This window comes from Primulina tabacum, chromosome 3 (genome assembly GCF_025594145.1).
Source record: "Primulina tabacum isolate GXHZ01 chromosome 3, ASM2559414v2, whole genome shotgun sequence".
In the NCBI taxonomy this organism is placed as follows: domain Eukaryota; kingdom Viridiplantae; phylum Streptophyta; class Magnoliopsida; order Lamiales; family Gesneriaceae; genus Primulina; species Primulina tabacum.
Window position 1 is genome coordinate 16,267,112 of NC_134552.1, and position 17,732 is coordinate 16,284,843.

At 35.3% G+C, this 17,732-nt stretch overlaps 2 protein-coding genes across 5 annotated transcripts; both read left to right on the top strand.

The window, feature by feature from the left end:
- Positions 1-1,617: 1,617 nt before the first annotated feature.
- LOC142539034 (calcium-binding protein PBP1-like) lies at positions 1,618-2,386 on the top strand. Its single transcript, XM_075644328.1, has one exon. It carries the CDS (start codon positions 1,855-1,857, stop codon positions 2,218-2,220), a length of 366 nt encoding a protein of 121 aa, XP_075500443.1. The 5' UTR covers positions 1,618-1,854; the 3' UTR covers positions 2,221-2,386.
- Positions 2,387-3,547: 1,161 nt separating this feature from the next.
- On the top strand, positions 3,548-17,004 carry LOC142540815 (protein SHORT ROOT IN SALT MEDIUM 1-like). 4 transcript variants are annotated; one of them, XM_075647219.1, is made up of 20 exons: positions 3,548-3,805; positions 4,012-4,107; positions 7,005-7,090; positions 7,166-7,295; positions 7,606-7,703; positions 8,028-8,777; positions 8,875-8,932; positions 9,686-9,778; positions 9,858-9,913; positions 10,152-10,266; positions 11,253-11,464; positions 11,536-11,599; positions 13,021-13,194; positions 14,194-14,224; positions 14,295-15,322; positions 15,429-15,503; positions 15,642-15,716; positions 15,812-16,138; positions 16,345-16,572; positions 16,648-17,004. In XM_075647219.1, the coding sequence occupies exons 1-20, from the start codon at positions 3,725-3,727 to the stop codon at positions 16,798-16,800; spliced, it is 3,930 nt and encodes a 1,309-aa protein (XP_075503334.1). In that variant the 5' UTR covers positions 3,548-3,724; the 3' UTR covers positions 16,801-17,004. The 4 variants fall into 4 exon arrangements, with proteins under 4 accessions (XP_075503334.1, XP_075503335.1, XP_075503331.1 ...); XM_075647220.1 differs by having other exon boundaries at positions 7,026-7,090; XM_075647216.1 differs by having other exon boundaries at positions 7,005-7,295.
- Positions 17,005-17,732: the final 728 nt, after the last annotated feature.

The following is a 17,732-nucleotide window of genomic DNA, read 5'->3' on the forward strand; positions in this document are numbered from 1 at the left end:
TCGGTTCGATTTTGTTTTTAAATAAGTTGAAAACTTTAATAACAAATCCAAAAAAGGCAAAAACACGTACAAAATTTTTAATTGTGTTTGTTGTTTTATCTGTAAATGGGATGGATGTTTCCAAGTTCCCACTCCTCCGGTTTCCTTGTGCCCCCAACAATGCCTATTTTCATAATGTGGATACAATAAATTTATTTTCTTCATCGTACGTCACATGTTACTTAATGCCCTGATTGAGGAAAGCCAAATGGAATCCTTAATTAATAAAATACAATGCCTTGAAAACACAAAAACACCCACGCCAACTACTTGCAGCAATTATAGAATATGACTTCGAATTTGTTGACACGATGTCGCTACCTATACCAATTATATTTTATTTTGATTAAGTCTGTTCTCATACGATCTCAATAATCTTTATCTGTGAGACAGATCAATCATATCGATATTCACAATAACAAATAATTTTTTTTTCATGGATGATCCAAATAAGAGATATGTCTCACAAAATATGATCCGTGAGACCGTATCACACAAAGTTTTTGCCTTTTATTTATTGTTATTTATATTACGTAAACAATGACGTATAAGTAAATTATACATTATTTGTTTCATTCAATGTTTGACTCAAATTCTATAAAATGTCATAATTATAATTATTACCATCCATATAAAGTAAAACCTCAATACATTGACAATGACTAGATCATGAAAATTTTTAAATCAGAGAGATATCAGTTAATTGATAAATTAATAATTTATTATTTTTTCGATTTCTCAAAAATAAATTTAATTGCATAAAAATTTATGCAATCAATGTTTTAATAATTAAATAATATTACATTATAATGAATAATAAAATAAAATTCACCGTTTAATGTGAATATAAGTATCTCTGAAACTAATTTTGCGAAAGGAAGCAGTCATAACAACAAAAATTCACGATAATTCTTCCAATTTTTGTTACAATTCACGAAGCAATATTAATATTGGAGCTTTTGGATAATGAGAAAAAAGTTAGAGATGCGTTCAACTAGTTTTAAATTTCAAAGAAAAAATAACATCATAATCATATTTTACTAAATTGTCTTAGTTATATTTATAATTTTAGATAATTTTAAATTTTATGATCATTATAAATTCATATATTTATACAAGAGTCTCCCAAAAAATATTATTTTATTAATTTATCAAAATTATCAATTTAGTAAGTCGTCCCAAGTCGAGACAAAAAAAATATATTTGAAAACTTATTAATTTATCGAATATTAATTTAAAAGTTTTACTATATAATTATTTATCATTTCTGTATTGTATAATACTTATCATCTCATTTCACAAGCTAACCGAGGTCTTATACGTATGTGCCCGCAAATCAACTTTATCTTATTCCTTATAATTAATTTCACCATAAACTTGAAGAAAATGTCACAACATTAAAATCTTTTACATAAACAAGACCAGATCGATTTCTGAATTTCTGTTCATGCTGACCACCTCCATATATATCTATTCATTAATATTTAAATCAGTCCCGATAATTTTACTATTAAAAGTTTGCTGTGTGTACGTATACCCCGTCTTCATACAGCTTGTCAAGGCTTCTTCTGAGAAAGAGGTAAGCAATTTCAGGTAGCAAGAACCAAATCATGCGCCGACATGAATTGTGCTGTGTCTACACATTGGCCGGCATCCATTCTTGAATCAATCTCTAAGCATATATATACATCCGAATGATAAAGCCCTCATGCATCCATCCATCCATCTATCTACAACATTACATTCGTTTCAGGTCATATATATACATACACACGTGTTTGTGTGTAATCAAGAAAGTCTATCTAGCTGGCATCAATGGCAGGTGCAGGAGAATTGAATGGATTTCAAGATAACTTGGCGTCGATGGCGGATAAGTTAGGAGGGGAGGGGCTAATAGCAGAACTTTGTAAAGGGTTCAGCCTTTTAATGGACAGGGATAAAGGGGTGATCACGTTTGAGAGCTTGAGGAAGAACTCAGCTTTTCTTGGATTGCAAGATTTCAGGGATGATGAGTTGAGGAGTATGGTCGAAGAAGGCGATCTTGATGGGGATGGGGGGATTGATCAGATGGAGTTTTGTGTACTCATGTTTAGGTTGAGCCCCGAGCTAATGGAGCGATCTGAAGCATGGTTGGAACATGCTCTTTACCAGGAGTTCTTGCATCATGGGAAGATTAATTAACAAGTTACAAGTTTTCTATGTTATTTGATTTGATTTATCGGTGTTCTATTGATGGGGTTAGGGGCTCATCGGATCCCTGAGAATGTCGATATAAGTTGTAACATTTCCATTTTCTATTCACGGTTTTTTTCGAAATGTATGCTCTTGAATAATAAAAGATCATTTTCGTCCATCACCCCTAAAGCTAAGTACTACTATTTTGTTATGTAGAAAAACCTCCCAAACTTATCAACCACAGGAATTTTTCTTGTATATTCTATGTGAAATCAAAAGATCATCAACCAACGAGAAAGCCAATTAACGACCATGATTAACATTGTTGAAAGCTATCGATATTTACCAAAATCAAACTTGTAACTCGAATACGTCCATCTTATCAACAATTGCCTGCTGATAGAATGTCTTGTAGACGGGGTAAGTCCCATGCGACGCGTTTTTGAGTTTTGCAAAGAGAGTTTGAATGGTTTGTATTCTGTCAAATCAATTTCTTTTGGAGGTGAATAGCTTGGCTCATCCACCTTTCCAATCATCTCACCTCGATCAGTTTTTGGTGGAAGCTAAGTTACTTTGGCATCTCCATCTTCCTCCCAAAGTTTGTATCTTAATTATGTGGCGTCCATCCCGAGACTTTATCCCGACTGTTGCCAACCTGTGTTCGAATCACACCTTTTGTTGAATATAGTAAATTCTTATCAAAGATACTAAAGGAGGATTTTGAATTGTTTGTTATTATGGCATGGGCTTGTAGCATGAGTTGTGTAACAGAATACATGCATCCACTCAACAACAATCGGATTTCAGAGTTGATTGGGCTAAGTCATTGTTGGGCATATTCCGAAAATCTCAAGTTGGCCAGTTTCCTCCCGGTACCAGGTAACAGTCCAAACATGTGTCTCTGCAACAACAACACAGCCCAGGGCCAATACCCACGTGGACTTTGCTCTTCTCTCCACCGTACCCATGGCTTCCGGTTGCACCTCTTTTTCTTCGTCTCCTTGGTTCTCCCGTCCTCCTTTGTTTTCCTTGTCTTGCTTTCATTTTCTCCCGTCTGGATTGCTCGTCTATCTATATATGCACGTATCACATATTTATAATCATTAATATTTATCCGTCAAAGATTTGAATTTAATGATAATTTTTTATATGGATATGTTTTAATTCAATCAATTTGTTTATCTTAGTTTCTTGATAATTTATTTTATTGTTATTATTATTATTATTATTTACTATTCAGTCAATTTCAAAAAAATAAAAATAAAATTATATATATATTATATATATATGAGTTTCAATTAATTGGATTAATTAATTATGTTTTGTTGATAAATAACAAGTGAATAGAACTCGCCAGCCACTACCAAACAACAATTAGGGTTTTTTGATTCTACACTTGCGGTGGTACTCGTGGCCGCCGTCTCCAAGTTAAAAAATTATTGCTTTTAATCCAGAATTGGTCGTTTCGTAGCCTGCTTTTCGATTAATTTTATGTTCTGTGAAAGGAAAGATGTATGCTTCTCGAGGAAGTAATAATACCTACGGCCAGCAGCAACCCTACTCTTCCCGGTCTTCCTATGCTTCTCAAAACGTATGTTTCTATGCTCACTCGAATTATGTATATTTATGAATTCTGGGATTTTGTATTTTATTCAATCCTCGTAAGATACGGAGGACGAAACGTGTATATTCATGAATTCTGGTATTTTGTATTTCATTCAATCCTTGAAGGGTACGGAGGACAAAACGTGTGAAACGGCCATGTTTATGAAATTGGTTTAATTTTGGTTATTGTAGTTAGGATCTGCATATTCGGGCCATCCTTCCGCAGCAGAAAAGCCGTTGCATTATGGGGGACAGTATAGTTCGGTTTATGGCTCCGCGGCACAGCAGGTTGTGGTCGACTTTATTTTTGCCACATGCTTTTGACCCTTTTTTAATCAATTTTCCGCGTTTTTTCAGTTGGCATTTGATTCAATTTCATATGAAGTATTTTTGGACAATATATTTAGTTTTCTGCTATTATTTCATTCCCGTGACATACGTTACTCATAAACTGTGATACCGCACAAACAAGGTTTGCATTGCCACAGTATTTGTGTTTCACTGCCTGAAAAGTTTTGGATTTGTCTTGAACGATTCATTTGCAATTTCAATGCTTTTACCTTGAAACTGGTCTCAAACCCTTGTGAACTTCAACAGTATCAGTTTCTTGATAAATGATGTTAATATGTTGCAGGTGAGTATTATATGTTATTTCACATTATTCAAATCAAATGGGTTAACTATATTTGTTCGTGTGACATTGGTTACAAGTCGTAGGACTCTTTCTGTTAGTTTACTACTTTACTTGGACCAGTGTTTTTTCTTTGAGGATTGAATAATTGATGGTCAGCTGTTATAACTTGAATCTTTTAATATTATTTTATGGTACTATGGTTCATAGATGGGCTTTAGTTTGGCCCAGGACAATGTTCTATACTCTAGTAGACCAGTCCACATTAGGTTCTTTTTCTTAATTTACCTATGTATGGAACTAGTTTATTTTACTTCTACTACTAAGCATGTACACCTTCGGCCTTTTAATATTTGACATAATAAATCATAGTTGTCAAGGGGTGCAAGGCGTACCGAAGTGCACAAGGGTCATGGATACTGAGGCGTAAGGCGAGGCGAGGCGCGCGCCTTACCGAAGCAAGGCACACATTTTTAATTTTTTTTAAAAAATATATATCTTGGAATAAATTTATTAAAATATGAAGTAGTTTAGTCACGATGTCACTCAAAGACAAAAAATAATTAATAAGTTCGTAGTAAGTAGGAACATGATTCAAATTCTTCAATCATCCAAATCAAGTTCTTATTCTTCCATCGATGAGAGTCTCCAAAACTTTCAGACTTGTATTCCTCTTGATTTTCATCATTTTCTTGATCAACATCAATTTCTTTTTCATCTTGATGAAGAGATGTGAAATCAGTATTTTTTCTGATTGTTTTGGATGTGGATGCCCTCACCTCGTTCTTCTGTTCAACGCTCTCTTTTTCTGGTTCCAGTGTTGGGTTGCTAGGGTTTTGGTTTGGGCTTTTTGTTTTAAACAAGTAATTAGAAAAATTTACTCAGGCGTGAACTTCCAAGGCTAGTCCATGAAAAGAGTTTGGGCTCGCATTAGTGAATCGCTGCTCCTGAGATGACTTCAGGAAAAGAACGCCCGAGTGAACTTCCAAGGCTAGCTCGCTTTTGTGAATCGCTGCTCGTGGAATGACCCAAGGCGTAAGGTCCTCTCCTTGTGGCGCCTCTTGCCTTAGCACCTCTCACAACTATGTAATAAATTATCTTCAATTCTTGAATTTTTGAAAATTGAAACCAATAATTTTTAGGTAATATACAATTATTTCGATTTTTTTCATCTATTTGCTTTGATATTAAGAGCTTTTGTTTAGGCGAGAGACCCTCCCCTTTGACAACTATGTAATAAATTATCTTCAAATCTTGAATTTTCGAAAATTGAAACCCATAATTTTCAGGTGATCTACAATTATTTAGTTTTTTCATCTATTTGCTTTGATCTTGAGATCTTTTGTTTTCTAGAGTGCGTCCCTTGTAATTCAAGTTTTAGTGTTTAATGGAATTTTAAAAATGATGATTAAGAGTGTTGCACGCTTATTATGTATGTCTAAAACAAATGTATTTATCATGTCATTATTTGTGAAATATTTAGAAACTAAATTATATATCATAAATCTGAATATCATCATACTAATCGTATAAAAAGACGAAATGTGATTACTATAGCTGGTTTGGCTTATAAAAAGATAAATATGATTAGAATAGCTGGTTTTTGTTAATTAATTAGAAACTAAATGATAACTTTAGTCTATATATAATTGTTTTTTCGTGTGCGTTAGTGACATCCTTATTAGTATTTTTGAAGGTTTCTTGGCATCTCTAGTTCTAATGGTGTTTTATGAATTGGATATCGGATGAAAAATTACCAAAATAAAATAAGGAGTGAATTTAGAAATATCAAGTTACTCAATTAGTCTGGCAACGAAGTAGTTTGATTGTATTTACAGGACATTGTATATTTATTATATTTTTGACATGTTCATCTATGTATTTGTTTAAGTTATTATACAATATGATCATTAAGATTTATTTTGTTCCTTAACACATCAATTATTTCTATTTTAGCCCACCATACTTTAGAGTCCTGGTTTCTCCTCTGGATGAAACGATAATTGTTTGAATAAAGTGGAGAGAAAAAATATGTGATTGTTTAGTAATTATGTTTTAAATGGTTTATTTGAAAAGTGATATAACGATGGGATCAAAACTTTTGAAAAAACTTTATGAAATGAAGCTTTTGTATGTATAGACCAAATTATAAATTTTCGGTTGAGTTGAGTTTAAAATCCCAAACAAACAATGCTGTTGAAAAATAGGATATATCACCTAGAATTCCGGCTCACAGACATCTGAAATGATCTATATAGTATATATGTTCTTTGATTAATATTTACATTTCCTTATAGCTTTGTATCCAGTTCTTTAACAGGTTGCTGTTTCTTGATTCTCTTAAGGTTACGCTCGACTTATCTTTCTTAAACTGAAGAACTTCACTTCAACATTAATCATGTTATCTTTAGCTCTAGCATCTATTTCAGTTCCTTTATGTATCTTTTTCTCCATTTGATTTATGCTTTTGAGAAGGTATGAATGCTTCAATCGATTGTAATGTTGTTTCATATCTGGTTGGGTAAAATGGTGTATTTACTACTACTCTTAATAGATTTCTCCAATGGTTGCAAAGGGATCTGCAACAACCACTTTAGAAGGCCGGAGTAATTATGGATCCTCCATTCCAGACTCGCCTAGGTTCGCATCAAATGATTATGTCTCATCTTCAAGTCATGACTATGGACATAAAGTTGACCAGCTGTATTCTGATAGAAATTCGGATTATCCCGCAATTGATAGACAACAATATGATGGGAGCCACCGTTCATATGTTGGGAGGGATTTACCTAGTGAAACCATTGGTAGATACGTTGATTCAGTTTCTTTTGGCCAAGAACATCAGGTATTGAATGGTGCGATTTACTTCTTTAAAGTATTGCTTTTGTTACATGGGTATCAGTTAGATAAATAGGTAAGCTGAGCTTGGTATAGTATTCGTGTTTCATAATCCTTAGGGATGATTTATGTGAATTTTTGTCATATTGATCTGTTTTTATGTTAATTACATATGATTAAATTGCCTATTAATGCTTAAATTGTCTATTATAATATTTTAAGTTCTAATTAATTGTGTTTTATAATTTCCTTTTAACCATTTAGGACCAAATATCTAACCTTATATATTTGTATTTCATTGATTTTATTGTTTGCAGTCTAAGATGTATGATCGTGTGGAACAAGCAACAGTGCTTAGGCAAGAACAAATGCTAAAGGCTCATACACTATCTACCCCTATTGAAGGGGGAGCTAGGTAAAGTAATGTTAAGCCTGTATCAGTCTTTTCTTATTATTTTTGCATGCTAGATTGCTAGTATCATTCTTTCCGGAGTAGATGAAAGGTATGATTTTCATTGGTCCTCGTCTTAGGAACTAGGTGATGCTAATATTATGCACTCTACTCATCACACCTCTGATCATGTGATGAGATTTAAACTGAATCTAGCTTTGTAAATAGTTATTTTTTGTCAAATGAATATCAAATGAAGAGACCATTATTATGATATTGGACTGGCGCACAACAAATGTGTGTAAGGTTTCATACAATCTACTGCACTGAGCAAAAAATTTCTGGCAGACAAGCTGATTACCTTGCAGCGAGGGCCCTGGTTCATCGTCCTGCCCAAGATCCTATTGCCTATGGTGGAAGAATTGATCCCGACTTACGTAGTTTAGCGTTGGTTAGTGGGTCATCATATAGTGGACAACATACTACATCAATATTAGGAGCAGCTCCACAGCGAAGTGTTGATGAACTTATATATGCTCAGAATTCAAATCCTGGTTATGGAGTGAGTTTGCCTCCTGGTAGGGACTATGGAGCAGGGAAGAGCCACATTACCACATTGCTTGAATCAGATTACCCAAGCAGCATGTTGGCACGGGTTGGTCATCCAAGAGTTGATGATCGTAAAGATGACAGGAGTAGACATGGCCGGGAGCTGGATCGCAGAGATCACGAGAAAAGGGATTACTTGCTTGAGCGAGAGAAAGAGAGAGAGAGAGAGAAGGAGCGACTACGAGAACATGAAAGAGAGAGAGAAAGAGAACGGGAAAGAGAAAGAGAACGAGAAAGAGAAAGGGAAAGGGAACAAGAAAGAGAAAGAGAGAGAGAAAGAATCCGAGAAAGAGAGAGAGAACGAGACAAGGAACGTGAAAAAGAACGACAGCGAAGGGAGAAGGAGAGGGATCGAGAGCTCAAACGCAGCCTGGAATTGAGGCGTGAACGTACTCCCTCAAGACTCTCCAGGGACCGTCGAGGTTCCTCGCAGGCAAAAGATGTCAGATCTGCTCGGCGAGAATCCCCACGTCATGAAATTTTGCATAGGTGGATCATGTTTAATTTGTATTCTGTTATAGTTATGTATGTTACACAGCTTATCAATCTTGTACTCTACCTAACTTGGTGTTCTACGATGCTGAAGGCCTCAATCCCAGCATCATTCCCCTGTAAGACAAAAGAGGAGAGAGTATGTCTGCAAGGTAAAAACAATTATCCCACAGGCTACCTGTTGCAGAATAGTCAGAGAAATTGATATTAAATAGTAACTGACTTCTCTTCGAGAACCTCAATAGAGATTTTGTCCGTCAGCAGTTCATTGTTATTTCAGACCGCCATGATTGAATATTATCGCTTCCTTCTCTTTTATTCTTGCAAAGCCTGCTTTATTCACTTCTTTCTCTTTTAGTCTTGCAAAGCCTGCCTTATTATCACTTCTTTCTCTTTTAGTCTTGCAAAGCCTGCTTCAGTGTTCCATTTGCATGTTCATATGTATCTTTTCACTGCATCTCTATGTCTCCAGTTGAAGACCGCTTTGATTCCTCTCCCCTTCCTTCTTGTAAAGTTCTTTGAATCTCCCATGTGTGCCATCAACAATTGCTGTTTGTATGACGCAATATATATATTTTTTGTTTTTAGAGCTCATGGTTATCCATTTACTTCTCTTGTTGTTGACTTTCTTCACTATTTCTCATCAAAGTAAAAGCCGCATCCAATGTGAAATTCTTTGGTATCGTTTCTTATTCACTCTCTATTAGACATACCTCTGCTACTAACATAGTTGCATTGATGAAGATATATTATTTTCCTGTTGATAGTTTCACCAGGAAACCATTTGCTTTGGATAATGTAGAGAAGATGCCAATGTGTTTGTAACTAAACAACACTAATGAATTGTATTTCTGAATCCATTTAATAATAGTTGCACCCTAATTCATGGCATTTTTTTGTTGTAGATCTTTTCATTTAGCTTTGTAGCAGACGAGAGGGATTATTTGTCATTAGATAAGCGATATCCTCGGCTTTATGTATCTCCAGAATGCTCAAAGGTATTGCCTATTCTTCTAACTAGTATAATTTTCATGCTTTGACTTCTGTATATGAATTCACTTTGTTGGCTGCTTGTAGGTTATCGTTAATTGGCCGAAGAAGAACCTGATGCTCCATTTCTACACTCCTGTGAGGTAATTTATCTTTTGGCTTCTTCTTTGGTGTCATGATTGAACCTGTCATCTTGCAAATAAATTTATTTTTTAAACTTGTTGATTCTTTTTATTGTTAATGTTAGATTGTGCTTTAGCATCATTATTCTGATGTTGAAGTCACTTAGAAATAACATGGTGATGTAATTATTTTAAGTTATGTTTCAACTAAAATATACTCTTTGGAATTTTTAAATGATAATAACGTTTGATTGAATAGTTTTGAGCATGACTTTGTTGAAGACACGACTTCCATGGAGAGGACAGAATCACCTTCTAAACAACTGGGAACTGATGTGACAAAAGCAAGACAAACTACTGTTTGGAATGCGAAGGTTAGCTCGTAAGGATTGATCTATGTGTGTGTATATATGTGATATGTCGATGCATAAACGTTGAGGTATTTTTTGTCGCATGGCTACTTAAAAATTTGTGCGGAAACTTCCACTTTTACGTGGGATGTTGTGACTCAGACTATTTTTTCTCGACATAGATTGGCTCTAGCCGTCTCACTGAGATCTTAGGCCATATTTACAACCCAAAATTGCTCCTGTATTCCATGTGAGATGATGTTGCAATTCCACAACTGAAAAATGTAATGCCCCTTGTTGCACCTACTACGTCTTACTATAACCCACTCCACTTATCCAATAACACCCAAGTGCAGATAGTGCTGTGAGATTTTCTCATATGCCATTTATAAGGACCAGTTTCCTTCCTATAATCGTAGTTTAGTGCCAATCAACTGGCTCAACCTGCTCAAACCTATGCCATATGGGACCTATAAACAGGGCTCACAATCCATTCATTTATTTCACCAACAACAGATATGGTTTGTCTTTGCACTCCCTTCAATATTTGGTCGAGCTTTATGTCATGCAACTTTAATTACCTATTAAAAATGGTCAATACCGATGTTTTTAGTAACATGTTTCCCGAATGCTTTTAGTTTCTTGAGCTTGCTTTACCACTTGAAGTGCTCGGCATGAATCACGGAGCCCAATTAAGTCAAAAGAGGACCAACAATTATCTCTGAAGATTCATTTATTAATCTCTTTTTTGTATTTCTGTTAATTTGAGTGTTTAGTAAAATGGAGGACATTATGTTGAATTGTTACCGGTTTTTACGATTCTCCCAAAATAAGGTGGTGGTCTAAGTTTGTGTGCTATGCAAAGACCTTTTTTGTGTATTTTTAATGTTGATTTTGATTACAACAATTATCACTGCTAGAGCAGGCATAAAGTGAATGTGATGATCATATGCACACCTATTTTTTTAAGTAAAACCTAAATCTTCTCTTTCTTTTTTCTCTCGTATCAGATTCTTCTGATGAGTGGACTGAGTCAAAATGCTCTGGCAGAGCTGTCATCCCAAAGAAACTATGATGACCGTGTACCGCATTTTTGCAATATGCTTAGATTTTCTATCCTCAAACGTAATAATAGTTTAATGGCAATTGGGGGCCCATGGGACGCAATTGATGGAATTGATCCATCGGTTGATGACTCCTCATTAATTCAAACAGCTCTAAGGTTTTTCTCGTGAGGAATTTTCTTGATTTTTATTTTATTTTTAGTTTGTTCTGAAATGGTTCCTGTGGTAGGTATGCAAAAGATGTGACCAATCTTGATCTGAAAAACTGTCAGCACTGGAATCGTTTTCTCGAGGTAGTCTTTTTATCTTTTTCTTTAAGAAGCTATTAATTTCAAATTGAAGGCTCCTATAGCTCTATTAGATCCCTGCCTGAAGATGTGCGATATGTTGGTTACACGTACCGATAATGCATTATTCTTTGAAGAGAACAAATAACTCATTTTAAGAAATATATTTCCAATAAATAACCTGATATTTGTCTCATATGCTGAAAACGTGTTTGTATTTGTACTGAAGCCTTTAAAATGAGCGAATCTCAGCAGTGATTTGTAAAGTGGCTCGTATTATTAGATCGTTAGTTGTCAGGTGTCTCTAAAGTTCAAACAATTTTGATAGAGTACCCACCATATCTTGCACCCTTAAAATGTCATGCATGACGGTTCTAGTCTGTTTCTGCAGAAGATAATTGATAGAAACGACGATAATATTTAATAATTGCTCTCTCCAGGAGTTGGAATACTCACCTAGATTTTCATTATCCTCGAACTTATTTGCATGGTTCCAGTATGAGGTTTGAGTTGACTTCACATTCTAGATTCCTTATCATATAACTCTCTTGTTAGACAAATCTAGCAGAAGCTCTGGATTTGTTTATTTTTGCCTTGAGGTTTGACTTTTGTGATTTCGTGGTGAGTTCTCTCTCCTCCCCCCCCCCCCCCCTCCCCCCTCTCCCTCTTTTTAGCTTTTTTATTCTGGAAAGACCATGATTGAATCTACGGAGTTTGACAATAAATAGTTGCATTCCATTATAATAATACTTAATAGAAAGCGTGTATTCATTAAAAATCATGTTTTATTTAAACCGGCAAGTTTTTCTGGTGTTTGAAGTGATTTTATTTTGTGGGCAGTTCTTAAAATAATTCTTCTGGTGTTTGGAGTGATTTTATTTTGTGGGCAGTTCTTAAAATAATTCCATTTCATGATTAATTTGTATTTTTCTTTCATTTCTACCTTACAACTGAGCATGCAAGTTTTAGATACACTTGTTGAACAAAGAGAGCACCCGACGAAACCTTTATAGCATGGTAATAAGTGGAAATGATTCACAAAAGCAGTTTCAGAATTTGTAAAACAAGGGAATATGATCTCATAAAATTGAGGGAGATGTTTATCATGACAGTCCTTTTTTTATAGCTATAAAAGTGCTAGGATTTTATGTTGGATCATTGGAACGAGGAAGCAGTTCTCTAGATGTTGCTGCATTTTTAATCTGGAAGAGTTTTTAATTGAAGGAAAATAATGAAGAAAATTTACTTGTGAAGGTCTTGGATGATATGGTTGCCATAATGATCACACTTTTAAATCTCACAAATGTACCTTAATTTGAGCTGATTTACAATAAACAACTGCAAAATGTGTCATTCTTAATTTCCAGACTTGTTTGATGTAGCTCTGACATGTTTGCCCACTTGTCATAAAACATTTTGATATGTAGATCCATTATCAGAGAGTTGGAAAAGATGGGCTCTTCAGTCACAACGAGGTAACTGTGTTGTATGTTCCCAATCTGACTCAGTGTCTTCCTTCCCTGGATTTATGGCGAGAACAGTGGCTTAATCACAAAAAAGCAGTTTCTGAGAGGGAGTTGAAGCTCACTATGAAGAAAGAGGTATGATTTAATTTTGTATGTATATCAAATTATTCGTCCTAACCTTTATTTGATAATGATATATAATACTACAATGGCATCATGAATAAAACAAATGGGTATCTCTGGCATATTTATCGCCATTCATGCATAAAGCTGATTCTTGACTCTGAATTTTATTTATAGTTATAACACGCGTGTTCTTGCCTTTCACTGATTGTTTTGTGCAGACTATGTTATCCTCTTTCTAATCTAAATTAATCTACGTACTTCATACTTGATTTAAATTTTATACGGTGGAAGGCATGCATTGCTTCCCTTTATTTAGCGAGTCCTTCGTTTAGTGAGTGGGATCCCATGCTTTCTCTTTGCTCTGGAGTTGATGACTGCTGGATATTCAAGACTGGGGATGGATTGCATGGTTTCATTGAATGTTACTACAGATTATTTCTGTTATTAGTAAGACTAGGTTAGAGGGTATCTTTCTTCTCTAGAACTATGATATTAGATTGCATCAACTAGAGTGATACTACTATCAGAGTATAATGATCTTCTAAACTGCTGCTAGACTATGTTATTTGAATGAAACTTTCGTCCTCAAAACTGTGGCCTAAAGTAACCATGTAGCTGGGATAAGAATGTCATGGCAGATTTGCCATTCGCCGGGAAGAGGTTTGAACTGGTTGGTGGTGATCATGTACATGGGTTGGTTACAAGTTCCACCCTTTGAAGAGAACGAATAGTGCTTTTCTGAGCCCATTCAGAGGTCACAAGTCACATCATGAACAAGCAATGAATCATGGTTTATTTTTTACTTGTTAACCTAGAAACAGGTAGTATATGCTATTTCATGAGATAATCCTTGTAGTTCAGATATCGAAATTATGCCTGTGTATGCTTTGTTGAGCTGCCAAGTTTCATTCTTATGTTCTCGCTCTACTCATCAACCACCTCGGCCTTGTCTTCCCTCCATTCTGTTTATAATTTTAAGGTTCTGATTTTTTTTAATATACTAACCAGATAACTGGTGACAAGGAAGTAGTCACAAAAGGTGACAGTCTGAACTCTGGAACTGTAATGTACAAAAGCTGGACAACTAATAAAGAAAGAGTCTTCTTCAGGGCCGTCGGCAGAGGATAATAAAAAGGAGAAAGATGCTGACACGATGGACGATAAAGGGAACCTAGTTTCAGAAGAGGGTGATGAGAAAAATCAATCTGTTGGAAGTAAAGAAGTGATTGTAAATGAGGAGAAAAATGTTGCAAAGAGTGTTCAAGGAGAAAATTTCAGTGCTCAGACAGCTGTTGGCGTTAAGCCTGGAAAGAAGAAAATCATAAAGAGGATTGTTAAGAAAAAAGTTGAGAATAAGAAAGACTCGACAGAAAATGCCACTGACAAGAATGATGAATTGAAGAAAGAGGATACTGAAGGAAATAGTATTCTTTCTGAAGTAGTTGGGCTACAGAAGGGTTTATCATCCGAATCTTCAGCTATTAAAACTTTTGCAAGGAAGAAGATCGTGAAAAAGCCAGTGAAATCTGCTGCTAAGCAAGGCGCAAGCAAGACCCTTGAGTGTAACACAACAAATGAATCAGGGAGCACCAAGGATAAAACAACAGTTAAATCAGAAGACAACACTTGCGCTGTTGTCCAAGATGGTAGCACCAAAGTTACTGTAAAAAGGAAAGTAATTAAGAGGGTCCCGAAGAAAAAGGCTGCCTCAGCAGATACTGGCAGCATTGTGGCTACGAAGGACGTGGGAGCAATAAAGATAACTCAGTTGGATGACAATAAAGAAGCTGTTAACAGTGAGATGAAAGAGAGCATATCCAAGGATAAAAGCAGTCCCAAAATGAAACAACAAACAGTTATTCTTGAGAAGCAGGAGAAAAAGGAAGAGAAGGTGGAAAAGGAACAATCATCTGGGCCTAAAATTGACACCGATATTGCGAAGCAGAATGTTTCTCGAAATGACATTCAAACAAAATCAAATGAAAAGGGGAAGCCCAAGGACAAGAAAATAGGGAAAGATCGTCTTGAAAACGATGAGTCTAAAAACAAAGCTGTGGTGAAAGAAAAGAAAAAGAGCGATGATCCTCCTCGACATCCTGGGTTGTTTCTTCAAACAAAAGGGAGCAAGGATTCAAAAGTAAGTATCATGCATAACACATTATCCTTGATATCAATATGATTACTCCAAGTTTTCTGTGCTCGTACCCCAGCATTGTTCAGTGGTATTTTCTTTGGTCTAACAGCTCCAGTCATTATCACTTTCACTGGATTCACTCTTGGATTATAGTGCCAACGATACTGAGGAATCGACCTTTGAGGTTTGTTTTGACTTTTGTATGTGTAAATAATCTCATGCTTGACTGATGTTTGATATTACATTTCACATCATGTCACGTGTTATTCAGTCTCGCTATTTGCCATGTGAAATACTTAATTCGTACTTTAAATTCGTGCAGATATCAGTATTTGCGGAATCCTTGTATGAGATGCTACAGTATGAAATGGGTTGTCGGCTGTTGGGTTTCCTTCAGGTTGTCTTGAGCCATCTTTCTTGTTAGTTTAAAAACTAAACTTAGTTTATTTATGTTTTTCTTATTCTTCTTAGCTTCTTTTCTTTAAATTTTAGAAGCTGCGCACTAAATTTGTTGCAAAGAGGAACCAAGGAAAGAGACCGAGAGAGCAAACTTCAAAGGAGAAAAATGAGGATAACTCATCAAGCAAGCGCGTTAAGACAGAAGATGTAGAAGCAACAAAGACTGAAAATAATGACAACACTCAGAAAGATGATAACAACATTGTCATAGAAGAAACGAATGCTACTAAAGAGGTTGCCGAAGGTAAGGTTGAGGATGAAATTGAGGAGCAAGAGCCCGAGGAAGAAGATCCAGAGGAAGAACCAGAGGAAGATGAAGAAATGATTGATGCAACGCCACATCTCAACTCATCTAAAGAGGCAATCCCCTATACTATCTTTCTGCTTCTCCATAATGTAAAAGGAAAAAAATTTAAGAATTGAAGAAAAATGTAAATCTCAAATGTCACAGATGAGAGATGGAAAGGTCATAGTTGAGGGTACCTTCTGCTCTATATATGCTATCTTCATGCCCAAGGCATTTTCAATTATTTTTGTTGTAATTATTTGATTTTTTCTCTATGCAGAAGCTTATTGATGCGGAGAAGACATATCATAGCACTGTCAGTGAATCCGTTACTCTTAAAGAGCGGAATGAACAACAGGATACCGCTACAAAAGCTTCAAAGCCTAATACTAATATGGATGTGCGCGACAAGGGAAAGATAGCCGAGGATTCTAAGGCAAAAAAAGTTGACAAGGAGCTGCTGCAAGCTTTCAGGTTCTTTGATCGAAATCGTGTCGGACACATAAGGGTAAAATAACTTTTAACTCTTATCCTGGTGAATCTCAAGTAAATGATTATCTGACTCACTTCATTCGTTTTTCAGGTCGAAGATCTGAGGCTGATAATTCACAATCTAGGGAAGTTCCTCTCACACAGGGATGTTAAGGAACTCGTGCAAAGCGCACTCTTGGAAAGTAACACCGGCAGAGATGACAGGATTCTATATGGTGAGCTGGTGAAGATGACGGATATTTGAATGAAGTTTTCGAACTGGGTGGGTTATATTATCTGTCAAAGTCGGACTTCACAAGTTCCATTTTTTTGGTTGGTTTCTACCTTGGTATAATAATAGCATTTTTTTCACTTGTGGGAATTGTTTAAACTCGAAGAAGTCCGTTGATGATCATTGTCGGATGACTAGTTTTTCTTTTTGAGATTAAATTTTTTTGAATCAACAAAACGTGGTCTTTACACCGTTTTCAAGTCAAGTCAAGCCCATAGGTCCAGCCATTGTGTCCTCGTTCCCCATGGAAAGTAGATTTTTAAGACAAGTCCGATTCGTAGGTTTGTCTTTTTCTTTTACTGTCCAAATCTTAATAGTATAAATAATTCCTCAGTAACCGATTTAATTACTTGTCTATGCAAAGAAGTTGGTGTTTTCTCGACACACTTGCAGAATCTGTAAAAAGTCGTCTGTTATGTTAAATTTGTCGTAGGCAGAGATTTTACACATCCCAAGGAACCACATCTTTTACGTGTATGCTAACGAAGGGATGTTTTTTGACCTACGGTTATTTCTTGCAATAATCAAAAACAAAAATTCTTATGAGATTGTGATATTAATATCTTATTAGATTCATAAAAAAAAAGAAATATATTTTTATTATAAATATGAATGGGATTGATCATTCAAATAAAATCATCTCATGATCAAATATATAAATACTTTTTAAGAAGTGGTATGGCTCTCGAAATGGTCTCTCAATCCCCCTATAAACACGCATCCATCATCGCAACTAATTATCTTCACATCACCAAAAGTTAGGAGTGAAACCAACTCTTGGTCTTTCTACCCTTCCTATGCCACTAATATAGAATATTCCAACAATATTTATTATCAAAGACATAATTAATTTCACAAGCTAGTAAATGTAAATGTAAATAATAATAATAATAATAATAATAATA